At 38.0% G+C, this 17986-nt stretch overlaps 2 protein-coding genes across 4 annotated transcripts; one reads left to right on the forward strand and one right to left on the reverse strand.

The window, feature by feature from the left end:
* Positions 1-474: 474 nt before the first annotated feature.
* LOC102232766 (splicing factor U2AF 65 kDa subunit-like) lies at positions 475-9920 on the reverse strand. Its single transcript, XM_005814386.3, has 11 exons — positions 9746-9920; positions 8281-8455; positions 8085-8188; positions 7825-7976; positions 7632-7748; positions 6598-6736; positions 6445-6524; positions 4264-4386; positions 4004-4090; positions 2541-2783; positions 475-2154 (listed from the first exon to the last, which is right to left on the reverse strand). Exons 1-11 carry the CDS (start codon positions 9855-9857, stop codon positions 2023-2025), a joined length of 1464 nt encoding a protein of 487 aa, XP_005814443.2. The 5' UTR covers positions 9858-9920; the 3' UTR covers positions 475-2022.
* Positions 9921-11216: 1296 nt separating this feature from the next.
* Positions 11217-17406, forward strand: LOC102233806 (dehydrogenase/reductase SDR family member 7C-B-like). Of its 3 annotated transcripts, XM_023348589.1 has the most exons (9): positions 11217-11397; positions 12331-12385; positions 12916-12987; positions 14106-14283; positions 14360-14472; positions 15485-15695; positions 15764-15856; positions 16527-16670; positions 16744-17406. In XM_023348589.1, exons 3-9 carry the CDS (start codon positions 12946-12948, stop codon positions 16947-16949), a joined length of 987 nt encoding a protein of 328 aa, XP_023204357.1. In that variant the 5' UTR covers positions 11217-11397; positions 12331-12385; positions 12916-12945; the 3' UTR covers positions 16950-17406. The 3 variants fall into 3 exon arrangements, with proteins under 3 accessions (XP_023204357.1, XP_005814447.2, XP_023204358.1); XM_005814390.3 differs by lacking the exon at positions 12331-12385; XM_023348590.1 differs by lacking the exons at positions 12331-12385; positions 12916-12987 and having other exon boundaries at positions 11218-11397.
* The last annotated feature ends 580 nt before the right edge of the window (positions 17407-17986 follow it).

Raw genomic sequence — 17986 nt, forward strand, 5'->3', positions numbered from 1 at the left:
AATGTAATTTTTAAAAGGGTAAATAACATGAACAAACAACAGCTACAATAATCAAGTAGGTTACAAAGATTGCAAAAACAGCCATTTTTATTAAAATGGGTGCTATGAAATTTTCAGACTTGGTTTAATTTAAAACTTAAATGAGAACATTTACTTAGTAGAGAAATAAGCACTAAATTGTATTAAAGTAAGTTTATAAATAATAAAGAAAGTTCTAAATACATATAATGATGGAAAAGATCAGCTGAAATTGTGATGGTAATGGAAATGTTTAAAAACAAAATATAAATGACAACTTTATATTTTATCTTATTAAAATATGAATAAAATATACTTCATTGATAAATTTCTTTTTGTAGAAATGTATCTACAACACAGCATTAGAACACATTTACCAGTAAACACATCAAGTAGTGTAATATTTTTATTTATTTGTGTTCAATATGTACAGAAAAATCCACATAAGCAGTCAGATACAGGGAGACAAGCGTTTATTCGAGGCAATGGCAGTGGCAGGAGGTTAAAGAAACTAAAAACTTTCCTTTTCCTTTACATTTTTGGCCTTCCGAGTCGCGTATAAAACACACAGTAGCTGCTTCAAACCAGCTGATATGTTTGATTCACACAATAAAACACACATCTACACAGAAACAGAAATTATTCTGTTTATCCAAGACAATGTTTGCTCAGGTGTCTTTTATTTCAAAGCAGAATATTTTAAATATACTAAAATCATTTCAAGATGCAACAGCAATAAAACAGTAACCTGTGAATTATTCGGTGCATCTTCTACAAATCTAGAAAGGTGCTACTCTAAACATGTGTTTAACTGTTTTTAAAGTGCTTTACTGTTTAAAAATTTAGGAAAAATTGTTCAATACACTTTTAAAATTGACCATTTGATAAGCCTTCGCTCTTTGTGTGCTCTAGTGCCCCCTACTGGTGGCAGCTAAAAATACACGGTCTGTGGATCCACTAAAGGTCAGATGTGGCTTATAAAATAATAAAATATAATTAAATACATGTAAATATATTACTTCATGAGGGTAAGAACCCTAACTTAAACATTTATTTTTATAGATTTTAAATAAAAAAAGGTTTAGCAAACGGTCAAGTTTCCATTTGGGTAACTGGAGCAGCTTGACGTTTGTGCTTTTATTTCCAAATTAATGTTTCATATTTACATAATTTACTTTAGCAGCAAACCTGCACAGTAGAGGTTCAAAGGAATAATAATATATAGGGCAAAAAGCAGGATATATTTAGTGTATAAATTCAATAAATATTTCTCTGCAGCAACATTTCATGATGGGTTTTTAAATGTAGAATAAATAAATAAATGTTTGTGCTCTGGAGGAAAATCTGGACCGAAGAAAAGTTTGTTCTTCCTCAGCGACGCTCAGGCAGTTTGAGTTTGGATTGAATACGCCTCTCTGTCTCGCTGCTCCGCAAACACGACTCAGGATTTCTTCTTCATCACCATCATCATGATCATCATCATCACCATCATCATCATCGTCAGCAGCAGCAGCAGCAGGACTTTTCCAGGATCAAATTCCCAGAATTCTCATTTTTATCCAGATTTACAATATAAATACAAAAGTTCACCATTTTTTCATGGTAGATATTTCTAGAATGGTCAGGATGGACAGATGGAAAAAAGGAAGGAAGGAAGAAAATTGTGAAGGAATGAAGGATGTGAGTAAGGAAATGAGAAATAATGGACACAATGAAGGAAAGACAGAATGGAAAATGTACTGAAAAATATAATTTCCAAAGTTTTTCTGATTTTGTTTTCCAGACCTAAAACTTTCCTGACTGTAATCCCAGATTGATCCAGATTCCATGGAAACGCCAGGCTGTGTTTAATCTGGATGAATTAATCTGAGGTTCTGGACTCTGTGGCGCTCCGGGTTTAGAGGACGATGACACAGTGACGGTTTTCCAGCTTCCCTCCAGAGGAGGAACAGGAAGCGGGCCGACCAGCGGTCTGGTGGATCAGAACTCGTGTCGGTCGGTGGATCAGAACTCGTGTCGGTGGTACATGTCCGGGTCGTAGTATTTGGTCACCACCACTCGGTTAGCAAACTTACGGCCGGTCAGGGCCTGCATGGCTTTCTGACAGTCTGCAGGAGAAACGTACTCTACAAAGATCTGGAGGAAAGGAGCAGAGGAACGGATCAGAACTGACCCGTTATGTAACTACCTGTTCTCATGCAAACCATGCAGCTGTTAAATACATGCTAGTGGTCATGTTTCCATCTAGTTGAAAAATTTGAGCAAACTTTTAAAATGTTTAAAAGAAACTAATTAGGAAATCTGATTTTCCATTAATCGTTTCTGATGCGATTCTTCCAAATGTGAATAAAAGACGCTGAGGGAAACATGGCTCGGAAGTTGAAGTAGTAGAAGTTTTTCCACATTAACCCACAAGATGGCAGCAAAGAGCCAAGTAATACTTCAGCTCAGGTGTGCCTGTTTGTAAAAGCTTAATCTTTTCTACATGCGACTTCAACCGGTCCAAGAGTCTCAGAGCGAACCTTTCCACAGCCGGGGACTTCCACGCCGTCGACGGGCCGGGGGATCTCGATGGAGCGGACGTTGCCGTACTTGCAGCACTCCTCGCGGATGTCCTCCAGGATCTCCTCGTAGTCGTCGTCGTCCACCAGCTCCTCTGGCATCACCATGTTAAGGAGGCACAGCACCTCAGTGGGCAGGCTGGAGTTCTGCAGCCGCTGCAGCCCCGGCACCTGCAGCGTCACCGGCGTCTCGATGATGGAGGTCTGCAGACGGACAATGAGCTAACACAGGGCTTTTCAAAGTGAGGGGCGCGAACCAATGAGGGGTGCCAGAGCTCTTCAGGTGGGGCGTGACACAAGGAAAAAACATGAACCAGAAAAACTAACATTTAACCAACTGTATGTGTAATCATTCATCCAGCCGTTGTAAAAGTGAATTACTCCTGCAGTCACTACTTGGAGCTTATTAAATTAAAAAACTTACTGAAATTTAGTTTATTAATACAAGGTTCAATTATTGTGTTGATTTCAAAGAATTATTAATTTATTTTTTCCTCTTTATCTCCAGGTCAGTAGGTGGCGGTAATGCACCAGTCGCCATAAAAACAAAGAAGAAAACTTGATACAAGTTATGAAACTGACATTCAGCTCGTTTGGATCGTTTTGTTCATGGTTAAATTTTACCACTAGAATTTTTTTGTCTCTTTTACCACCTCTGTGTTTGCAGAACAGAACTTCATAATGAACTTTAATTATTTTTGATAAGTTTATCTATGAAACTATTAAGGATCTTCAAATAGCCCCTGTGGGTTATTTTTGTCTAATGTCTTAAAGGTTCTTAACAATTCAGCAAAGCTGCCATTGACCCATTTATTTATTTCATGGTATTTTTTTTACATATTTTGACATGTTAATGTTAATATTCCCAGTGAAGTGACTGTGATGCCTGAGCTTATTTTCACTTTATGCTAACAGAGTACTGAATTAAAATTTGAGGAATAGCTTTTTGTTTGTTGCATAACACGTGATTAATCGATTATTGAACAAAGTAATTTGTAATTAATTTAAAATCTCATTTGCATTAAGTTTTAAATGTAAATTAAAAACTTAAATTAAAATAAGTTTTAAAGAGGCAGGAGGATCAAACTGATTGCTTAAGATTGTTTGTGTCGTTGGCATAATTTTGTCTTTGTGTATTTATTTGATATTTTACTTATTCAACACATTTTTGGCACTTAAGAGCAAATTTATAATTTTGCCTGTTTATTCTCCACAAGCTCCTACAACAAATCTAGTTTTCTGTCAACATCCCATTGCAAAACCCAAGTCCAGATGTAATTATTATTAATCCTAATGTTACACATAACAGAGACATAATGAACAGATCTGCTAATTTAAAGTTGTAGTTCTCCCACATTGTGAAAACCCCTGACCTAATTCATATTTGGCTCATTTTTGAGTCATACGTCGCATCTCAAACTCACAGGATTAGCGTTTTTGGCGCCCACGCTGGCCCTCTGGACGATGAGCTTTTTGTCGCCCAGCTGCATCCCGTTGAGTCCGGCGACCGCCTGAACAAAAACAAGAACAGCTTCAACCGACGCATCTGTGTTTCTGTGTTTGATACGATGTAAAGCACTTTGAAATGCCTTGGTGCTGAAATGTGCTATACAAATAAAATTTGATTGGTTGACTGATTGATCCAACCGCCTGCTGAAGTGGTTGGATGCAGGAGAGCGTTTACCTGGTCGGTGGCGCTGATGTCGACGTATTCGCAGAAGGCGTAACCTTTGGACAGCGATGTGGCGCTGTCCTTCACCAGGTTGAAGGCTTTGAGCGGCCCGAACGACGTCAGCAGCTCCTTCACCTGCAAACAGCAGCCAGAATCGCACTAAGAGCAGAAATCCCTCTGAACGCCAGGGTGCAGCGCTGCAGCACTGCATGGCTGCAGCACTGCATGGCTGCAACACTGCATGGCTGCAGCACTGCATGGCTGCAGCACTGCATGGCTGCAGCACTGCATGGCTGCAACACTGCGACGCTGCATCTTCATCCCTCATCACTGACATGAAAAAGCATCCACCCCCCTGAACTGAAAGGTGCGGCATGCACAGTGCTCAGACTGCATGGAGAGCATCTGTGGACATCAATTTCCTGACACAGTTTCTCAGTTAGATTCAGGTCTGGACTTTGACTAGGCCATTCTAACACATGAATATTCTTTGATCTAGACCTCTAAAAATGATCTATTTCTTTATTTAAAACTAAAATGACCAAAAAAATAGATTACATTTTTTTCTCCTCCACAATAAACTAAGCATGAACTTTTATTGAAACGTCCCAAAGAAGAAAATGTATCAATCCTCTTTTTGTTAATGTTTTATGCTGTTCTTTGTTTTAAAATCTAAACACAGAAATAAAACAAACATTTCCTACAGTAGATATCCATGTTATTTTTTCATAAAAGGTTATTTAATATCTCTGGCTCTAAATAAGTTTTGTTCATCTGGACTCTTCAGTTTATAGAGGCTGCAGATTCCAGGTTTAGGGAAATAACATGTTAGTTTTCAGCCCTAAATTAGTGACCCTGGAGTGCAGCTCCCTGAATCCAAATGCATGCCACACTTTTCAGAAAAACACTGAATCCCTTCCTCTTCTCTAAGCACCAGACACTGTGTCGGTTCTTCACCTAAAACCCAAATAAAATGAAGTTTGTTTGCGTAATGTAAGTAGTTAATATTTTAATAACTTGCCCAGACTTTTTAAAGCTAAATAAAAAAACCATCCAATCAAAGCTTACCTTTACAGAAACCCCTCAGCCCCCCCACTGCTAATTATCACCACTATGTCTTAATGAGCTGCTGTGTTTCCCCCCAGATAACCAGATCCTAAGCGCTCCAAAGGCATGATGGGAAACAGAGAGCCTGGCGGCTCGCTGCGGATCCGAGTGTGGGCCAGAGATTCTTACTTGCCTTGAGTTACATGTTGGCATGGCAGCGGTGGATGAGTACTACTGAACAAATTATGAGCGCAGACTTAACGATCTTACTGGCCCCTAGCTGGGGACAAAGTGGGGGGACAAAAATGAAAGAGCTGTGAGTATCAACGCAGAGCAAGTGACTGAAATTATTCAGGAAATAAAGAGGAAAAAGAGAATAACAGACATCAGGCTGCATGAGCAAAGAGTAGCGGCTACATCTGAACAACGTCTGACTCAAAAGAAAAGTAAACTCAGTTTTCCTGCAGCTGGAGGCGTTTCTGGAATCATTCAGGGAAGTTTCAGCCAGTCGTCCTCATCAGCTGGCATCAGTTCAGAGGCTTCATGGTTGGAGATGAAAACTCATTTTACAGAACCTGGTCATGAATGTTAGACCTGCTTCATACCTTACATCTGGACTAGAAACTCTCACAGACTGCAGACGTTTCACTTTTTAATATCTGATAAACATCTCTGACTGCAGATAAAACTATCAAATTTCTGTTCCATCCAAAGGAGCAGACACAATGTCGACCTAAACGCAGAAAAACACCAAACAATTGAAAAAATCTAGAAGGGCAAATTTCAACTACCTGATAAAAAGCTTGGCTTATATTTTATTAAGGTGGACTTTTTCTTTGAGAAGAAATAAATGATGCTTATAAATAATAAAGCTAAAATTTACTTACCTTTCCTAAGTCATTTCGCTTAACATTAGATTATTATTAGGACTCTTTTACATCAAGAATGTAGATCATGTTGGAGCTACCACAAAATATTTGACATTATTACAGTCAGATTCCTACATTATTATCCTAATTAAAGGTGCCATGTTTCTACAGGAAGCCTCGGCGGCCATTAATGCCCGATTGAGAGACTAAAAGCTCAGCGTGAGAGAGAAAAGAGAGGAAAACAAGAGAAGCTGTGCAGACTGCCATCGGTAAATACCTGGTCGTCGTTAAGGTAATTAGGAAGGCCTCCGATGAAAAGTTTATGAGGCGAGTCAGGAACGACTGTGGAGACGACGCCTACGCATCGGGAGGACAGGAGAGTTAGAGAGCGCCCAGCAGAGCGGGGCGGCGGCAGCAGAGAGGCGGACACCTGGGACATGGAAGGCCGGCTGCTCCGAGATTCCAGGTAACGGCCGATAGTCATGAGGCCGTCGGATCTTCAGCGACTGACCCTGGAAGATGATCCCGTCAAAGGCCATGGCCTGCGTCGTCTCGTCCACCGACCGGAACTACAGGAGACAAACAGAGACAGGACAGAAACTGGCATCAGGACGTTTATACTATTTAATAAATTCTGTTAATAAATTATATTCAGTACGTTCCAATGAGTCTTGTTTCCAATGATTAAAAGTAGATTTTAAAAACAACTTTTAAGAAGATATTAAACATAGTTTTCATCAAACGGATGTTTTTTAATTTTTTTTATCGGTCTGATGTAATATTCTAATTTTAAATTTCAGGATTTCATAAATCCCCCAAAAAACCCACAAAAAGATGCAGCGGAATAATGCTTCAAAACTTTAAAAAAGCTATAACCACAGGAAGGAAACGACAAAATACTGCAAATGGTAAAGAAAATCAAAAAGTGAGTCCAACTTGCTGAACAGAACTGAAGTCCTCCAGACCACTAGGGGGAGTCTGGAGTAGGTAATACACTGCTGCTCTATAATATTATTAGACATGAAATATAACGCAGCTTTTCCTTTCTTATTCCATCTTTCTTCTAGACATCCTGTCTTTACTGAGGGTCTGGTCATAGATGATTTGTAGGTTGACTCCCCCTAGTGGTCTGGAGGACTTCCATTTTGTGGCGCGAGTTTGCAGCATTTCATATTTGATGGGGGATTTTTTTGTTTTTGCTTTTTCCATTTTATATGCTTCCATTTGCTGTGGTTGAAGCGTTTTTCTGTTGCATTTGTTTTTTGTGTGTTTGCACCTGTCGCGTTTCCACCAAATACACTCTAAATGTTTATTACAAAGTCTTGCAGAAAGTAATATGAATTATTAATGAGGGAAGATTTTCTACAGTATGTGATATTTCTTAAAGAAAAATGAAAATCAGTAAAAACTCTTGTAGGAAAATCAAAGCTTTACAAAAGACTGACTGGAATCTTTAAGGCTGACCTCCAGGAAAGCAAAGTTTTTGTCCTGATTGATCTGGACGGCCAGAACCGGGTTGCTGGGCGCCTGTGAGAGGCCTGCCAGATGCATCTGAGCGTTGAAGAACTCTGCCATCGACTCCTGCGCAGCAGAATCACAAAACGAGATGAAAAACGATGCAGGACTAAGGAACGGCGCAGCGTGGTGCAGCCTTCACCTCCGTTACGCCAAACGGGATGTTCCCGACGTACAGCCGCCTGGCTTGTCTTGTCATCTGACTGCCGACGATGGGAACTTGCGCGGGCGCGGCAGCCACTCCAGTGGTGGCGGCGGTAGCCAGCAGAGCTATGGTCGGGATCTGACCCGCCGCTGAGGGAGAGACGGCGTTGGACAGACGTGAGACGATGCAGCAGATGAAACCGACAATCAAACGCTAAAAGAACTGTCACCGAGTTACGGAGGGAAGGGTACGATCACCTTGCATAGCTTTGTATTGCATCGGTGTGATGTGCTCAAAGCCCGGAGGAGGAACATCCCAGTATTTACACATCTTTTTCTTTCTCGTTCTCCTTGGTGAGCGGCTAGACGGAGAGAATCACCACATAAACCGGTGTTGGTAATAGCTGGTGTCCAGGATCGGTTTGTTTTCCTCTTGGTGAGGGAGGAGCCTGACCTGTGCTTCTTGTGCTCCCTGGAGGAGCTGCGGCGGTCCCGGCTCTTCCGGTCCCGACTGCGGCTCCTCTTCTCCCGGCTGCGGCTCCCTCGGTCTTTGCTCCAGCTGCGATGCTTGTCGCCGCGGCCTGCAGACCCGCTGCAACTCCGCTTCCTGTGCCGCTCCCTCTCCCTCTCTGTGGACAGAGAACCTCCTCCATTAAACACAACAAAACAGAAATCAGGGCTGCAGTTTTCTGACCGATCTTTAAAAACCCAAACTGCTGATTCCAATTTTAGCCGATACAATTATTCTGCCTGAAAAGTCGCAAAATATAGTTTGTCAGGATTGAACCAGAGGTGGGAGGTAACTAAGTACATTTACCTGAGTAGTACTTTTAAAGCAAACATACTTATAGTGGTTTTACTACCTTTTACTTATACTTTAGTAGCATTATTATGACCTATTGCTGCTCTTAAGTCAAATTTCTTCCTACACTTTGAGAAACTTTATAAATATAAACAGGCTTGAGTGAGACCTCCCATTTTTTACAAAAGCTTTGTTTTTTTCTTTTGTAGTAAGATAGAATAAATAATATATATAAAGATTAGAAATACTTGACATTACAATAGGTAATACATTATTTAATACATTTGATGTAGAAAAAACATTTCTTCTGCCTGAATTTAATTTAGAATTATGTTATTATTTTATTTTGTTTTAGTCCTTAAAATACCAGAATCTCCATCTAACTTAATATTTTAACATGGTTAAACATTAAATCAGATTTTATGATCTAATACTCAGTACTTAAGAAGACTTTTGACTTAATATTTGCTCTTATTGGAGTAATTTCTTGGATAACTATTTTTTACTGTTACTTGAGTACATTTATTTCTACTCTAACCAACTCTGGAGAAAGTACATCCAGAAACCTGCTAATTAAATATTTATATGAATGAATAATTGCCATCATATGTGGATTAAAATAATGAGCAAACAATCTATTCTTGTTTAATAAAAACTGTTACAGTTTGTTGTACAATCCTTCCATGCTGGTTGAAAAACCCTTCATACATAATCAATAAAAAATAAAATAATTTGACATTTTGCATATGAGTGGATGTGGACTTCTGACAGCTGCTGCCAACTAAAAGAAATCTAGCTTCTTTTTATTTATTTAATAATAGATATTAAAATAAGAGGATGTTCCTGCCTCTTTCCCCCACAGGTGAGCTGGCAGCCTGTAAATGATGGATGCGGTCTGTGACATGAAGCCGAGCTGAGCCTCATCACCGCCGGGACACGCAGAGAACCATCCGAGCCGCAGAAACATAAAGTTGTCGTCACGCCGGTTTATTCATTCATAAAAATCAGCGAGCTAACGGCACGCGCAGCCGTAACGTCGCTAGCTTGTGCCTTAAAAACCGGGACAGACAGAAAACGCCGACGGAAGAAATTTAAAAATATAAATAAATAAACTAACCTTGTCGGTTCTCGCTCAGTTGTTTCTCAAACTCCTCGAAATCTGACATTATGTCGACAAAAAGCTGCTGCGGAGAGAAAATGCTCTGAGACGACAGAGAGAGAAAATACATACAAACTGTCCGCTGCTGTATCAGCGCAGAGAAGCCGAGGACTCCTCTGTGCAGAGACAAATGAGAACAAAGTACATCCGGTCAGACCTCCACAATAAAAGCTTCGAACCTTCCTATTTCTGGTAGAAAAACAAGATGGCGCATTGCATTTGTTCTCTGAAGTTGGAAGCTGTTCCAAGTCGGAAAAATACGAAAGCTCGCAGTGGGAAATACTGTATATAAATTGCATCTCATTTACAGTGGCACACACAGTGTTGTACATCTATTTATGATGATATCTTTTAATGTTTCATATCTTAAATACTGAAAAATACACAGCTATTATCATGTATTGCTAATGGTGGCTAGTTGGGTCTTTAAATTACTTATTGAAAGTTAAGAACTTTAATTCATTTGCAAACTAATTTTCTAACCGGTTTTAGAATATGGGCCAGAGTTGGTAAAGTTTTAATAATCTGTGAGTCTCCAACAAGAGAGTAAATACACTTTTGAGTTTCAACACAATCCAATCGGTCCTCAGTGGGATCAATCAGTGGGATTTTATAACTCTGCACAAAAATGTAGATTTTACCACACACATTACATGATATTATATCTTTATATTTACATGCTTTTATTATCGTCTTCCTGCAGAACTTTGGTGTTTATTCCAGTTGCCAAGGGGTAAGTTAAAACTTTTCTAATTGACAGAATTCATATAACAGTACATATGCTGAGAAATTTGTTCTAAAAATTAAAAACTAAAGTAGGACTGAAATAGTTAATTAGATTAACTGTGATTGAACTAATTTATTTATAAAATAATAATTAAATGGAATATACAGACTCTGAAAAGGCAGTTTGCTAAAAGAACAACATATCTAGAGCCATAACTATATATCTATATTTACATTTTGAATTTATGGTGAAGAACTACCTTCTTTGTAAATTTGTTCTACCCAGAACTGGTGAAATAGTTTTAGCTTCACTTGGTTCAAATTATGAAAAAAAGCAACAACTTATATTTAGGATCTTTTAGATTAATTTAATATAATAAAAATTGCTCACCGGATCAGCGCTACATTTACTGAACACGAATGCTGTTATTGTATTTTAGGCAATTAGATGATTATTTTCTTATTTGAAATGAATATAATTATTTGCATTCTGTTATGTATTTCTGACATTGTGTAAAATTAAATGAAAAATCTGCAGAATGTGCCAAAAAATGTTTATCTGATTAATCAATAGAATAATCGATTACTAAATGAATGTTTATCTACAGTCGATGATCATTTAACAGGAAGATGTTGATCTCAGATTGAGAACAGCGGTCTGGTTTTGCAGCCGGTGGAATCGTCGTGTCACTCCATACATACCATGTTGACAACGCAAGGAGAACAAACCAGTCAGCTGTGCGGCTATTAAAAGAGCTCAAATCCCAAAGTATTGCTCTGGAGGGCCGGCCAGTTGTCGTGCTGGAGGAGCCGTGCTGAGGCGTGAGGCTCCAGCTCCTCAGGAGGCGAATCAAAACCGACAACCTACAGTCGACTGGGAAACAGTGAGTGGGAGCCCCATTACTCCTTTGGCTAGATCACTCTCTCTCTCTTACTCGTAATTTAAACTCTTTAATGTGCCTGAAATGTAAGGAATATAGAAAGACAAAGCAGAGTAGAAGATAAACTCCTTTCTTTCCTCCTAATCAAGCTGTTGAAGGATTCAGTGACGTTGAAAAGTTCAGCATCTATTTTAGTTCTGCTTTATATAGAGAGAGCTTAACTTGGACAAACGACTGGAGCTCAGCAGCATAGCTCCAAGTCAAAAGGTTATTTTCATGTTTCCAGCTGGATGCTTCATGTTGCATGTTGGTTTTATCATGTTAGATGAGAGAAACTGGAACAACACTTCCAGGTGAGATAGGCTCTGGGACTCCGGCCTGCAGCTGCGTCACCCTCAGATCCAGGAATAGTTTTCAGTCTTTGGTCGTATTTGAACAGTTTCTAGCCATCCTGTGTTTCTGAGCACTTATATTAATCATTTTATTTGTTTCACTGTGGCAGTATGTTTCAGTGTTTGTGTCTTTTCTCAAACACTGAAAAGACACAAAATCTTACCAAGTATCTTCGTCTAGTTTTTAGTACAAATATCTTACTTGGCAAAACTAATTTATAAGTAAATGTTCAGCAAGAGCAGCTTGATTTAAGTAAGTAATTCCTTAATATTGATTTAAAAAAGTTCTAGTTTCACTGAGGAAAATGTCTTACTTTAAGTGAAATAATCTGCTGGTGGAACTAAAACCTTTTCATCAACATTTAGGAATTATTGACTTAAAACAAGCTGCTGTGTCTTGCAGGAAACCTTGTAAGTTAATTTGTCTTAATTTAAATTTGATAAGAAATTTGCTCTAAAAATAGATTTAACTACTTGGTAAGATTTTATGTTTTTGCAGTGAACTAAACAACTTTTTTCTGTTTGTTTTATTGTATTTTTGCAGATGTGATAATATCTGCCCTCAGCCATCAGCATCTGCATTATTTAAAGAAATTCATGTGAGATAAAACAACATTAAATTTCTTTTTGGAATTAATAAAGTATTTTTGGATTTGAATTATTTTTCAAATGAAATGTTATAACTTATAAGGGCTTCATGATGCTGTTTGTTGATTATTTTTCTAAAAACAGCTGAAGCTTCACAGAACAGCTGGAGGTTAAATGAAACACAGATGGACTAAAAGTTATGTTTCACTTTTAAAACAACTTAATAGTTCTGTGCTTTTGGTGTTTTTTAAATCATAAAATTGCAAGAAAAGAAAATAAAGTCTGTTGCTGCAACATGACCAACATACAATCATTTTAGAAAATATCTTTTATAAAGTATTTGCCTTCAAAGTGGCTTCTTTGCAATCAATTCTAGGTAAAAATTCAAGATTTTACCTTAAAAAGGTCTAAGTTATTGGTACTAATGATTTACATCTACGTACTATAGATGTTTTATATTATACAAATATTTATTATTCTGTATACAGCCAGTATTTTCATTTTCATCGTGTTTAAATTGTGTTTTCTGTCTTTGTTTCAGAACCTTAAGAGCTCATAGTTACATAGAAAAATGATAGTAGAGGGTGAGATGAGTTCCAATGTGTCAGAGACGGTGAGACGACTGGAATGAGAATCTATTCAGCAGAAACTAAATCAATTTTAACATCCATCTCATCCCATGTTTCTACTGAAATTAGAATCATCTTTCATTTAAAATTCGCTCACATGCTTACGCATAATATAACAATTATTTACAACGACCTTTCACGACATTCATGGGAATAAAAAAGTACACTCACTTTTAGTTCTGGGGTTTTTCATACCTGTTTTCCTAAAATGTTCAATTATTTAAATCTAACTTGAAGTGCATGAAACCCAACAGATATGGAGAACCACTGAACAGAGTGTAGTTACTTTATATTTTCTGCCATGACTGTATAATGTAAATAATGGTGGTTTGCAAACATTATTTGCTTTAATTCAATGTGTCTTTTTGAAATACTTTGAAATCTGCACATGTTTGTCTTTCTGCTCAGTATTTAGTATACAAGCAGATATGAGACATTAATTCCTTCTACACTTTCAGTAACATTCACAAAAATTTTTGAATGAAAATTAAGAACAACAAAGAACAACAGAATTTTGAAGCGCTCCATTTCAGATTTGATTTTAATTTTGCTAAGCTAAGTAGGAGCTAGTTGATACGATATACATTTGTTGATTTGATTTTTAAAAAGTGCAGAGTAAAAAACGAGTGTAAATATACATAATTGAAGGTTTTTTAAAGTGAGCTTGAAAGTTTGTGGTTCAATGTTGATTTGAGTGTTTGAGAATAAGCATCTCTTTAATTTTAGCTACTTAGCTAGGCTAAATAGCCTAGCTACAATCATTAGCGAGGCTAACTAGCTGACAGCGGTGACAACTGCCCGCTAGTTCCAAAAATTTATTTCAGTGAATTCTGTAAAAATAAAAATAAAAACTAATGAAATATGTTTATTTAAGTACAGAAGTGTTTTGGTTTGAAATTGGCGTCTATGTTAACTTTTCTCCTCGATGTCATTTATTTTATGCTAAACTAAAATAACCATCGTAGCTTAGCACAAGCATCGATAAGCATGTTGTCTGAAAATATTGGGAATTTTTCTTTCATATTTTTGCTTGAGCATCTTCATCGACTTTATTGTCAACATGGCTGTTGGACATCTAATGTAAAATGAAACAATCTTCCAGGACAGCCCTCCAGAGATGGACCCTACATGGACCACCACCATCCTGGTGGTTCCCTGCGTTGTGGTGCTAACCGCTGGATTTTTTTACCTCTATGGCGCCATTATCAGTCTGCTGTCTAAAACATCTGTACGGAATAAGGTGGTGGTAATAACGGACGCTTTATCTGGGCTGGGAAAAGGTAAGGCAGACATAAAACATTCCCGTCTTTGAAGGCTGGCTTAAATGTTCCAGTTTTTTCTGTTTCTGGTGCAAAGAGTGCGCAGGTGTTTTCCACAGAGGAGGATCCAGGCTGATCCTCTGTGGGAAAAGCTGGGAGAAGCTGGAAGGACTTGCAGATGAACTGGAAAACGCTTCAGATCCTACAGCAGTAAGTAGAATCAGCAAGAAACAAGAAAGAAAAAATATTAATAAATGGTGTAAAGCAGCGATTCTCAAACTGCAGATAGCATTAGCTTCTGGACGGAAACCGACACAGAAAGCTACAAAATAAACTTGTAAATGCTTTTTCTAATTCTTATTCACTATTCAATCATTTTCTTTTACATTCATTTAGCATAATTTCTGCCTCATAACTTCTGATTTTAATCATCCAGGTCTTGGAGAGGTTTGCAGCAGTTTCCTCTTTTTCTGGACAGAAACTTCCCCATTTTGCGCTTGAGGAGCAAAGCAGCTTAATAAATTTGTTTCTTCTTTCTAATCAAGATTGTTTGCATAAAATGTGCTAAAAATAACTGTCAGTATTTACCCTGTAGTCTTTGTATGTTCAGATGACTGTTTTATTTGTTTTTATTGGTGATTACTTTTATCTGTCCTTATGTTTGCATTGTTACATGTTGAATTTTAATCTCACTGTATGTTTTGGGGACTACAGGTGGAAATTAGCCTCCGTAGCTACAACCTGCTACAGTATATCTCTCCTTCACTGGTTAATGTATGTCCAGTTAGAAATAACATTTTAAACAATTATCTTATCCAATATTTTTAGTAATTATTGGTAAACAAATTACATTTTATGATAAAATATTATTAGATTTTTTTTCTTCTCGCTTTCCATTCAGTTTTCTAAAGCCCGCAGCGCCCTCTGGTGGCCTCCCACAGTAATGCACAGGAAGACGTCAGATTTGATCTGCTTTTATTGTTTTCAGGTTCTAAATGTTTCTAAAGTTTGACAGTCCTGCAGATATTATTGTGGCAGTAAAGTTTTGAGTCTGTGGACTCTAACATTCAGTGAATACACAATAAACTGCAACATTTAACTTAAAACAATTCATCTACAGAGAAACGGTGTAGAGGTATTTTTTCTGGACCTCAGAAAAAGAGCTGAGTTGTGAATTTTTTAGCTCATGAAACTTACCACTGAGTTGTGTCCTCGTCCTCAGACTTTCCCTCCAAAGCTTGTGCTGCTGGACTTTGGAGACATGGACAGCATGGCGGCGGCGGTGGCTGAGGTTCTGGACTGCTACGGCTGCTTGGACATCCTCATCTTCAACAGCAGCATGAAGGTCAAGGCTCCGGCGCAGAGTCTGTCTCTGGAGACGGACAAGCTCCTCATGGACAACAACTACTTTGGACCCATCACTTTGGCTAAAGGTAGCTGACTGGAACATGTTTAACTTAATTTTTATTTTGTTTCTATGACGATGTGACGTCTGTTTCAGGTGTGCTGCCCTCCATGGTCTCCAGGAGGAGCGGTCACCTGCTGCTGGTCAACAGCATCCAGGGGAAAATCGCCGTGCCTTTCCGCACCGCGTGTGAGTTGGAAATAAAAGATTAACTCAGAGTGTTACTTCATAAGGCATTCACAAAGACGAGCCAGCTAGTGTAAAAACATAAAGCTGTTTCTCACCGGTTCCAACATCATAATCAGTTATGAAAATCATATTCATTGTAGCAGCTCCTCATAAAGTTTCAGATTGTTTCCAACCTTACTGTGACAAATATCTTAATTAATAACGCTGTTATTCAAATTAGTCACAATTTTCAAGGTTTGGTGTAGAAAAAGCAACACCAACAGAACATGATGAAACACGGTGGTGGCAGCATCATGCTCTGCTTTGTCAGTGTGGAAGATGAGTGATTTTTCCCCAACATTACACAGAGCATAAGAATGCGTTAAAATAAACTATTCCGTAGAAGACAGAGTCCAGAACAAACCGGCGGTCCAACATCAGAACGTTGGATTGACTTATTGACTTTTCTCTTCTAATAGATTCACTTGTTTTGTTTTTTCAGCTGAATAATACAGAATAAATTCATATTAAAGGTTAAAATTATTCAAAAAGCTTCAGTTTCAAAAGAGACTTTTTTAGAGACGTAGGTGTCGCGGGTTTGCATGGGAATCCGGTTATGTCCTAGTTAAAGTTTGCTTCATGAAAACCTGCCAGTTTTGGTCGGAGGTTTGGATTCGAGGTTTTTTTCCAGACGCAGCTTCCAAACATGCAGTCCAGGCGTTTTTTGACTGCCTGAGAGCCGAGGTGGAGGAGTTCGGCGTCTCCGTCAGCACCGTCAACCACACCTTCATCAGCTGCTCCGCGGCGCCGGCCTCGACGTCCCTGCTGTGGCCCCGTGAGTAAAATCAGAGGTTCAAACCCAAACCGTGTTTAGGTTTAGAGGTTGAAGGTCTGTGTTGTGTCTGCAGTGCTGTTCAGCAGGAAGCCAGGCGGCGTTTCTCCAGACGAGGTCACCGCTGAGATCATCAGGACGCTGAACAACAAGAGGAAAGAAGTGCTAATCGCTCCCTCGCTTCCCAAGATGGCCATTTATGCCAGATCGTTCTTCCCCAACGTTTTCTTCGCTGTGATGGCTGCAGGCGTGAAAAACTCTGCTGCCTCTGAGAACATGTGAAGATCAGCGACCTTTTAATTAAGGTTATTAACAATTGATGGCTGAAAATGACATGAAATCGTTTTACCACTCTGAGACGACCTGCTCCATCCTGACATCATTAACCCTCGTTTAGAATCCGGTCTGATCATTGGTCTGATTTAGGGGAGGTTCTCCTGCTTTAATTTCTAGCTTGTTATTGCTATTATGATGTAATAACTGCCTTTACTGTTTGGTGTCTCAAATAAGAATAATGTAAAAATGCTGCTCAGCATTTTGTGTAAAATGGTTCAACTGGTTCCCATCATTTATGTCTATTTTTACCTTGACTGGGTACAAACATGATTCATATACACTGCAAGTATTTAAACTAAACATATGTTACAACTTTCTCAGATTGCAAAAGATAAATGAAGGTGATGACAATTATATCTTATCAAATGTATTTAAGATAACTAAATAAATCTCTAAATTTAAATCAAAAGCCTCTTGTTTTAGTTTAAGCAATATTTTATACCTATACACACATTTTAGATTTTTTTTAAACAGAACAAATGAAAGTTTTTCTTTTTCTTTCATTTTTAAGTCAATTTTGTTTTGATTAAAAATAAAAAACTTTAATAAAGATCAAATTACTAATTTTAATTCAAACATATCATGTTTAAGTTTGTATTGAGATTGATTCATTTTATTCTTTAGAGTCAAATATAAAAACATGCTATTTTTTCTTCATTTAAGGTGAACATTTATAAGAGTATTTTAGATCTTGTTTCATTTATTTCAATTTCCAGGTTACACATTAATATAGAATTTTATTTTTTTAAATTACGGATTGTTTCTATTTATTCAGTGTGATTTTATATATCCATCCATCCATCTTCCGCTTATCCGGGGTCGGGTCGCGGGGAGAGGGAAGTCTGGGCCTCCCTTCAGAAGGGAGGCCCAGACTTCCCTCTCCCCAGCCACTTTATGTAATATATAAAATATATATTTTATATATATATGTCTTATATATAAAATATATATTTTATATATTACATATAGAAATATCTGTCATA

This window comes from Xiphophorus maculatus, chromosome 16, assembly GCF_002775205.1.
Source record: "Xiphophorus maculatus strain JP 163 A chromosome 16, X_maculatus-5.0-male, whole genome shotgun sequence".
Classification (NCBI taxonomy): Eukaryota; Metazoa; Chordata; class Actinopteri; order Cyprinodontiformes; family Poeciliidae; genus Xiphophorus; species Xiphophorus maculatus.